General features: G+C 42.7%; 1 protein-coding gene across 1 annotated transcript; it reads right to left on the minus strand.

The window, feature by feature from the left end:
• Positions 1–5,762: 5,762 nt before the first annotated feature.
• On the minus strand, positions 5,763–9,605 carry LOC118840695 (early lactation protein). Its single transcript, XM_036748036.1, has 3 exons — positions 9,525–9,605; positions 6,142–6,357; positions 5,763–5,837 (listed from the first exon to the last, which is right to left on the minus strand). Exons 1-3 carry the CDS (start codon positions 9,595–9,597, stop codon positions 5,818–5,820), a joined length of 309 nt encoding a protein of 102 aa, XP_036603931.1. The 5' UTR covers positions 9,598–9,605; the 3' UTR covers positions 5,763–5,817.
• Between the last annotated feature and the right edge of the window lie 284 nt (positions 9,606–9,889).

Here is a 9,889-nt window from a genome sequence, read left to right on the forward strand (position 1 = left end):
TCTAGTGTCAGAGACATTGGGGAAAATGGCCCTTTAATGAATTCAGATGCTGAGAATAACATATAAAACAGTGGGAATCAGTTCAGTGCAAAGCTTTATTGCAAGCAACTGGGAAGAGGGGAAGGGGACTGAATTTACAATTCAGACACATACACTAACACAGAGAATAACTCACATTGGGGCAGCACCGCATTGGGGAGCACTGAGATACAAATCTGTTCAGCGGGAAGGGGGTGTTCCAACAGGAAGGTATGCTCCCACTGGAGGAGAGGATATGCTCTAAAGTGCCATTCTGAGAATGGGGTTCTTGTACTCTGATTTTAGGTGGCCCTCCCCTGGAGTTGGCCAATTTACACATAAAGGTCAGGGCAAAATATTATTTTGGAGGTTTGTTATCAGGGAGAAAAACAAGCTGGTGATAGACAAAATGTTACTTGGGGCACATAGCTGTACCAACCTTCAAAAAACATTATTGTCAGTATTTTTCTGTATGTTCTATAAGCTTACAGCCTCCCTTAAGGGGAGACCATTACTACTGACTCAAGACCATCAGGCCTAATCTTATAACAATGGTTAACATGCATAGATTCTGTAAGCTACAGCCTTGCTTAAGGGAAAACTGTCATAGTGGTCTCAAGACCATCAGGCCTAATCTTATAACACCCTAGGCAAGCCACTTTAAAAAAAAAAAATCTCTATTTGCCTCAGTTTCTTCAACTGTAAAATGGAGACCATAACAGCATCTATCTTGCAAGGTTGTTGTGAGGATCAAATGAGATAATTTTTATAAAGTGCTTAACACAGTGCCTGCCACATACCCCCTTTCCTAATTCTGATTGATAACAAGAAGCACACCAGTGGGGGCTCCTGAGAAACAGTGCTAGAAACACCAAGCCCCTAGGATTGTAGGGGTAGAATTCTGGAGAGGAGGAGTAGTCATTGCCCTCTGGGGACCTGTCAGTGTCTGTTTGACCGGGGGAGTGTCCACAGAAGTGGTGCTATAATATAATGTTTCCCAGATACAATGTAAATTCCTTGGAGGAAGAGATTGTTTCCTTTTTGTCTCTCTCCAGTGCCTAGCAATTAGTAGGTACTAATAAATGTTTGTTGCTTTCTCCCAGAACTTTCCCAGCATTTTCCTATTTCTGGCTTTCACACATCCACTCACTCTTTTTTTTTTTAATCAAACTTTACCCATCCTTCGGGGTCAACCATAATAGCTCATAGGATCTAGAAGAACTTGAAGATAATTTAGAGAATTATAATAGTTCCCATTTCTAAATTGATTCCTGTTTGCAAAGCGCTTTCCTCCCAGCAACCCAGGGAGATAGGGAGTGTGAGTATTATTACCCCCATTCTACAGATGAGAGAACTGAGTGAACATCAGAGAGATTCACAGATCTTTTGTTGTTGTTGTCCCTTTAATTTTATTTTTGTTGTTGTTCAGTCATTTTCATTTGTGTTTGTCTCTTCATGATTCCATTGGAAGTTTTCTTTTTTTTTCTTTTTTTTAAATTAAAACTCAAATATATAATACGAAAAGAAAAAGAAACATTATAAACCTAAGTATAAAATAAGAAAAGAAAAAAATATGTCACGTGCACAGCAGAACAAAACAAAAGATTCCACTTTGCCTGCTCCATTCAAACAAAAGCCAGACTCATCAAAGGCACTTGATACTCTTAGCATCCCAAAAGAGAAGAAAAGCAAAAAATCCCAGCCTGATTACCATTACACCAGCACCCCTAAACTACAACACTTGTAGGTTTTCTTTTGTTCTCTGCTATAGAGTTTTCTTGGCAAAGATAATGGAGTGGTTTGTCATTTCCTTCTCCAGCTTATTTTACTGATGAGGAAACTGAGGGAAACAGGGTTAAGTGACTTGCTCAGGGTCACACAGCTAGTAAGTGTCTGAGGCTGGATTTGAACTTAAGAAGATGAGTCTTACTGACTTTAGGCCCACACTCTACTGCGATACCTAGCTGCCCTCTAATTTTGTAGGTGAAGAAACTGAGGTCCAGAGAAGTGAAATAACTTGTTCAAGGTCACACAAATCATTAAGGTCAGAGTCAGGATGTCACACCCAGATTTTCTGACTCCAAATCCAGTGCTCTGTCCAATGTACCATATTTCCATTCAAGCTCAGGTTGCTCACTCCTCCAGGAAGCCTTCCTTGATCAACAGTCTTTACTAGATTGTAAGTTCCCCGAGGTCAGAAACTGTCTTTTATCTCTTTTTGTATCTCCAGTATTTAGCACAGTGCCTAGCAAATAGTAGGTGCTTAATAAATGTTTATCGATTGATCATAGTACACTTGGATCTCTCTTTCTCTTTGTCCTCTGAATAGCCCTGGCTGTCTACTCCTCATAAAGCAAGGTTCTTAGGTTGCCTCTAATGATTAGACATTGCAATACAGAGAAAAGAGCATTAGATTTGACTTCTGGCTCTGCCTCAGGCTCATTCTGTGATCTGATAACTCTGGAGAAGAGAGTGAGGCCGATAACTTTGCACAGCCCTGCCTCACTTAAATCCAATTCACTTACAAGTCAAGACATCACCCTCCTGGTGTCATTGGTTGTCTTTGAGAATGAAGGATGAACAACAATCTTGCCTCACTGGGGACGCAAGTGGCCTCTTCCAGTTGGGTGATGTTGCTATTTCCTTCCTTCCTTCCTTCCTTCCTTCCTTCCTTCCTTCCTTCCTTCCTTCCTTCCTTCCTTCCTTCCTTCTTTCCTTCCTTCCCTTGTCCTTCCCTTGTCCTTCCCTTGTCCTTCCCTTGTCCTTCCCTCCCTTCCTCCCTTCCTCCCTCCCTCCCTTTCTCCTCCTTTCACTCTGTCCACAAGGAGGGTCATACCCTTACATGTGGATGCTCTGTCCAAAGGAATATAAATTTTGATTGGTTATACTTTGCAAGACATCTTGGGGTTTGGAAGATGGATTTTTTTCTTCCCTACTTATTTATTTTATCATTGTTTTTTTCCTCCAAAAAATGGACAATTAACCCTTTTGTCTCATATAGTTTTCATTTATGATTTCTTGAAATACAACACTGTCTGAAAGCAATTGTTTCTGTTCTAGCCTGAAACTCTGAGGGTCTTCCCCTTCTAGACTGCGTCTTTTGAGAAAGCAAACTAAGCCATCTTTTATCTTGGTTCCTACTTAATCTCTGAATGGGTGTTGCCTCAGACAAACATACCTGGGAAAGACCTTAGCTTAAAAGGCCAAGGTCTCCTACTGCATCCAGGGCCATCACCAGTCATCTTGACCTATGTCTCACCACTGGATTCCGATGACTCTGGAGGAAAGAGTGAGACTGGTGACTTTGCACAGCCCTGCCTCCACTTAAATCCAATTCACTTGTAAGTCATGACATCACCCCCCTGATGTCATTGGTCCTCTTTGAGAATGAAGAACAAACACGAACAACAACTCTGCCATCTCTCTGGACCACTATTTTCTCAATTGTAAAAATGATCTCTCTTCTATCTTCATTTTAAAGTGTTGTTTGAATCTTCTATTATTATTTATATTTTCATGTTTGCATGTCCCCCACAGTAGAATGCAGAGCCTAAAAGGCATTCAGTAAACAGAGTTGGGAGGTTGAAGGTGAGGTCAAATGTCTGGGTGGCCACTTAACCAATTAGTGTAAGAGAGAGGGACTTTGGGGCAGGGAACTTTTCATTAAAGATGAAAGAGAACCCCAGCTATGAAGGTTCATCAACCTCTTAGGGACTATGAGAGCTAAAGGGATTGTGGAAGCTAGGATGTTGGGCCAAACTGTTAAGGATTAGATTAGCCACTTCTCTCTGGTTCTCAATTGCTTTATCTCTAAAATGAGGAGGTTAGACTAAATTATCTCTAAGGGCTCTTACAGTTCCAAATCCTATCTTCTAGAGTTCCTAGAAGGTTCTAGAGTTCCTAGCTAGGTTCTAGCTTTCAATTCTGTGTTCTGAAATTTGTTCCAATTCTTAATTCTTTGTTCTAAGAGCCCTTAGAATCATATTCTAGAAAGTCATTTTTCTTTTATGAGCTTCTTCTCTTAAAGCAAAATAATATTTCCCATAATTCTCTGTCCGAATTGTCAAGGCTCAAATGAAATTAAAAAAAAAAGAATGCATTAAGTTATGGATGGTGAGCTCATCAAGTTTGTAGACAAAAGAGTTGGAAAATAATGAACATATTGGATCAAAGTCATTGGGCTGACTCCAATAAGATGAACTCCAATAGAGATAAATGTATAGTCTTATGCTTGGCTACAAAACAATCAACTTCAGAGGCATGAGATGCAGGAATATGGATAGATGGCACTTATTCTGAAAAAAGATCTAGGCAAACTCAGTGTAAGTCAGCAATAAGATGTGGCAACCAAGAAAGCTAACGAGACCATGGACTAGCCTCCTGGAATAGGGAGGCAATGGTCCCACTGCACTGGCTGCATGCGTGAGGCTTTACCTGGGGTGCCATGTTTAGTTCTCAGCACCACATTGACAAGTTAGAGTATCCAGGAGAAGGCAACCAGGCTAGCAAGGAGTCTTTAGCCTGGAAAAGACCTGGGGGGGTGTGTGGGGGGAGGCAGGGACAGGATAGCTGCCTTCAGGTATGTGAGATGTTGTCATATAGAGGAGAGATTAGACATTCTGTTTGGACGCAGAGGGCAGAACCAGGAGTAATGGGCAGAAGTTTCAAAAAAGGACAGTTTAGCTTGCTGACAGGAAAAGCTTCCTAACAATTATAGTTGCTTAAGAGCAGAATGAGCTGCCTCCTTGGAGGTCTTCAAGCCCTGGCTGGAGAATCACTTCTAGTGGGGATTCCTTTGGTGAATAGGTCAGCCTAGATGGCTGCTGAGGTGTCTTCTGACATTTTGTGTGATCCATTGATTGGATGAAAGTGTTTTTAGAAGTGCTACATGAAAGTAGAGATCATTATTATTATTATTATTATGATAACTTCTCTGGGTTTCAGCTTCCCAATCTGTGAAATGGAGAAGTTGGACAAGATAATCTCTCTCTCTCTTTTTTTTAAGGGGTGGGGGGAGGTGAGGCAGTTAGGGTTAAGTGACTCTCCCAAGGTCACAGAGCTAGTGTTAAGTATCAGAGGCTGGATTTGAACTCAGGTCCTCCTAACTCCAGGACTGGTGCTCTATTCACTGCACCACTAGCTGCCCCTAAGATAATCTCTAAGGTCACTTTTTGCTCTGACATTCTAAAATCTGAAAAAGAAAATTCTATAGGATTCTAATTGCTTTCTTCCCTGGATCTTCCTGTGGTGATCCTGCCCTTGGCTAGCCATGGGGTTCTTGAATTTCTCCGCCTTCCACCATCATGGCCACCCTGCTACATTCCTCTGGAGACATTGATCAGGATGGCTCTGTCCCTAGAACTGGGGGACAGAGGAAGAGGCTGGAGCCAGTCTGGTGGCTGCCACTCAGTGCTCCGTTTGTGCCTCACAGGTGGATATCAGCCAGGAAGAACAGATAGGGTTTCTCTTTATTTTTATTTTGCCTGTGACGTGGTAGTGGGGGCTGGAAAGTCCATCCTGGGTTGTGTGAGTCACCTGGGCAAACAGAAGGGACAGATTTCTAGGGGCAACATTCAGGGGCTTTGAGGTAGGAGTAAGCAGCAAAGCCCATGATGATCTCCTCAGTATGTGAAGGATGGAGGCAAAGACCCCAAAGTGCTGTTAATGCTTTATTGTACCAGAAGAGGGAATCATAGAGGGAAAGAAACAAGACAGCATCACCAGGGTCTGGGTGGCAGTTGGGCTGGTCAAGGAAGTGATGTGGAAGTCTAGCTGCTCCCAGAATGGTCAGTGTCACCTTCAGTTATTGTTCCTGTACTCTGTAATGGAAGTCACAGTCAGTCACCCCACTGGCCCTTGATCTAAGACCAAAGTTCCCCCAGACATCTGCTACTGCAGTTGCTTCTATCACCTCATCTTCAACAGACTTCCCACCACCTTCACCATCATAGTCCCAGCCATCATGCTTATCACTATGGCCACCATCATCATCGTCATTATAAACTCATCATCATCACCATCACCCCTTGCCCCTTACCCCATTACCCTTAGTATCAACATCACCTTTTCTATTCTCATTCCAGCGCCAGGTAGGCATTGAGGAAGTAGGTGACAGTCACTTACTGTTGAGTCTGCAGGTCTTCAAGCAGCATTCCAGCGAGTCAAAATTGTTCCCATTGCCGTTACAGCCACTGTAGAGGAAAACCTCGCAGGTGTGAGAGGTTGCATTGTAGAAGTAGCGAAGAATGTGAGAATCGCAGTTGCCCCTCGCAGGTGGGAGCAGGCATAAAGATGGAACCAATCGGGATAGGTTCTCCAGGGAGTTCGCTCGGATTCGGTCTGTGGATGAGGGGAAGAAGAAGGTGGTAGGATGAGTAGAAAAACTCAGCTAATGTCCATTGGTGCTCCATAAGCTCCTTTTCACTGGAGGTCACCAAGTGGAGGCTGAATGACCACTTGCTGGGAACATTGTAGACAGGATTCATAATTTGGCTCAGTGTTGGATTGGATGATTTTAGGGATCCTTTTAAATTCTGTCTATAGATGTGTGAATAGGTGTTATAATGTATATCAGTAGCTGGCTAACATCCATTTAAATAATTGGTTAATGCCAATAGGATAGGAATAGGATTGGGCTTGGATATCATCAATTTTGGGGAACTCCTAGGAAGGAAACTCCCTTTACCAATATAGATCAGCACCTTCTCTGAAGGTGAAGCTAGATGGTACAGTGGTTAGAGCTCTAGGCCCAGAGTTCGGAAGACCTGAGTTCAAATCCAGCCTCAGACACATACTAGCTGTATGACCCTGGGCAAGTTGCTTAATCCTGTTTGCCTCAGTTTCCTCATCTGTAAAATGAGCCGGAGAAAGAAATGGCAAACCTCTCCAGTATGTTTGTCAAGAAAACCCCAAATAGGGTCAGGAAGAGTCAGCCACTACTGAAACAACTCATCAACAAACTTCTCTGAAACTCATAGTCTCAGAGATTTGCTTAGGGACATTGAGCAGTTAAGAGTCTTACCCAGGCTCACAGAGCCAGTGTGTATCAGATGGGGGACTAGAACTCAGATCCTCTGGCTCTGAGTCCAGATTCTAGTCACTATGTCATGCTAACTTTATAATGCCCTTAACCACTGCTAAAGTCCCCAATAAAACCAGAGGTTGAGAAAACAAATAGACAATTGTACTCATTAGAAATTTTTTTATGAGTCAAAATAGTGATATCCATCCACCCGTATACACACATACACACAAATACACACATATACACATTTGTATATACATAGTATAGATGGATGGATGGATAAATGGAGAGAGAGAGAGATGAAAACGTAAATGTTCCAGACAACTCTTTAAAACTCAGGCGCAGAACATTGGGAGTAGGGCTTTCCCCATTAGGGGTTCTTTCCTTTCCCCGTTAGGGATTCCTTTTACCAATGGACTCAGACACAGAGATGTGGTACATATAGACAATAATTAGACTTGGGAGCAAAAGAAGGCAGTTTAAGATTTTGACAGACCCAACGCATATCATTTGAATATGCTAATGCACTTCTGTCATTGAAATAAGTCATCAAGAAAGGCCATGGGAACATCATTGATTTGGAATTCAAGGATCTGGGTTTGAATCCTGACTCTGCTATTCTTACTACCTGTATAACCTTGGACAAGTGATTCTATTTTTTCTGGGCCTCTGTTTTTTTCCTCTGTAAAATGAGAGGGTTGGATTAGGTGATCTCAAAGGTTTCTTCCAGCTCCAATTGATCTTTTAAGTCGAGAATAGGTTCTACTATTGGAAGACTCTCTGGCTGCCACCTTCTATATCCAAAGGTCCCTCTTAGCTCTGACCTTGGCAGGGGTGGCTCAGGGACCTAAGCAAACATTATTGGGGGTTCTTGATCACAGGAGAGGCTCTTCCTTGGTATCCTTGGACTGTTTTCTGCACAAAAAAGGCCTCTTCTCCTTAGAGTAGTGTCCGACCTGAGCAAAATTGTGGAATCAGTAACTTTTGACTTTGGTTTCCTTCCACTTCCATCTGAGGTGTTCCTGTCCTACATTACTCCTGGTCACTCTCTGCTACATGGCATCTATCCTATTACAGCCCCTCATCACTTCCTCATCACCTTCTTTCCTCCCCCCACCCAAAAAAGGACTGTGCTCTCAGTTAAATCTGCCAAAGACTTCATGACTCAAAAACTGGATGCTCGATAACTATTTGTTGATTTGATTTGTTGTTTACACTTGAATAGTAGATAACAACTATTTATTTGATGTTAAAAAATAATCCTGAGTTGGGAGTCTGGATCCTTGGATTTGAGTCCTAACCCTGACAATAACTTCTCATGTGACTTCCTCTAAGTCATTTCCCTTTCTTCAGCTCAATTTCTTTATTTCTAGAGTAAGGGGTTTGGATCAGATCATCTCCAAGGTCCCTTCTGGATCTGACATTCTCCTTTGAAATCTCTCCTAGACATTCTTTGTTCTATGTTTTAAGGTTCCTTCCAGTTCTGATATCCTGTCTTGGAAGGATCATAGGTTTTGAGCTGGAAGGGGCCTTAAAGACCATCTAGTTCAACCTCTTTCATTTTATAGATGAAGGAATTGAAACCTAGAGAGATGTAGTTACGGAGTCCAAAGTCAGAGGCACAGAGCAGTAGAAGAGACAGGTGAAGCTGAATTCTCTGCCTCCCAATGTGGTCTTCTGCTTGCATGATGCTTCTGGCACCTTCCAGAGCTGACTACTGGCAGATTGACATTCTGCACTTTATGATCTAAGATCCTCTCCTGCCTAGTCAGTGTTCTATATCTTAAGGGCCTTGCCAACTCTATGATCACAGGATTTTCGAGTTGGGAGAGACCTTAACATTCTTTGATTCTGTGGTATCATGATGACTTTTGAAGACCACAAAATCTGGGCTGTTGTAAGTTTCCTCATCTGTAAAATAGCTTTAGACTAGGTGACCTCTAAAATTCCTTCCTGATCTTTTCAGCATTCTAACTGTAGGGATGAGGAATTGGGGAATATGGTTTTGAAAGGCAAAATACACTCAATGGTCCTCAGTTAACTTCCCAAAGACCGGCATGTAAAAACTGATTTGATTTCTGCAAATGGCCCCAACAAACTTCCTTTTAAAGTCATACTCTGTCAGATCTGAGAGAGATCTTAGAATATAGAATGTCAGAGATGGAAGATACCTAAGAGGTCATCTGGTCCAATTTCCTCACTTTATAAAGGAGAAAATGGAAATTTAGAAAGAAGATGCCCAAATGTTGGTTTAGAGTGATTCTAAGGGCCCTTTCAGCCCTAAATCTATGAACTCATGAGCCCACTAAGTCAGACTAGAACCCAGTTCTCCTGGCTTTCAGCCCAGTGTTCTTCATATGGAACTGTTCTACACTGACTCCCTCTCAAATAATATCAACTTTGGAGGTAAGAGTAGCATCTTAATAGTCCCAGCTGCTGCCATGATCTATTCTTTCTCCTGGGGAAGGGGGGTGCTACTTACCTAGAAGTTTTTCTGAACTGGTCATGCCAGCCAGGCTGAGGGCAAAGCAGAGGGCAATGATGGTGAATTTCATGGTGCCACTGGTAGATAACACTTGATTAGGGGGCTTGAGCTCTTGGGATTGGTTTTATATCCTCAACCAAAGTGGGGGAGAAAGGGGGGAAACTATATCCTGGGGCAAGGTAGGTGAGGGATTGGTCATACCCATCATATGATCTGGAGGAGGAAATGCTCCCCACCTCCCACCTCCAGGCAAAAAGTTTTTTGGCAAGAGGAACCCAGCCCCTACCCTTGGGGTATCTGGCAAGCTTCTGGCCCAGGTAGCCTGGAGGGGCTGGGCATGGATTGGGCAAACCCCATTAGAG

Source organism: Trichosurus vulpecula, chromosome 3, assembly GCF_011100635.1.
Source record: "Trichosurus vulpecula isolate mTriVul1 chromosome 3, mTriVul1.pri, whole genome shotgun sequence".
NCBI classification, from domain to species: Eukaryota; Metazoa; Chordata; class Mammalia; order Diprotodontia; family Phalangeridae; genus Trichosurus; species Trichosurus vulpecula.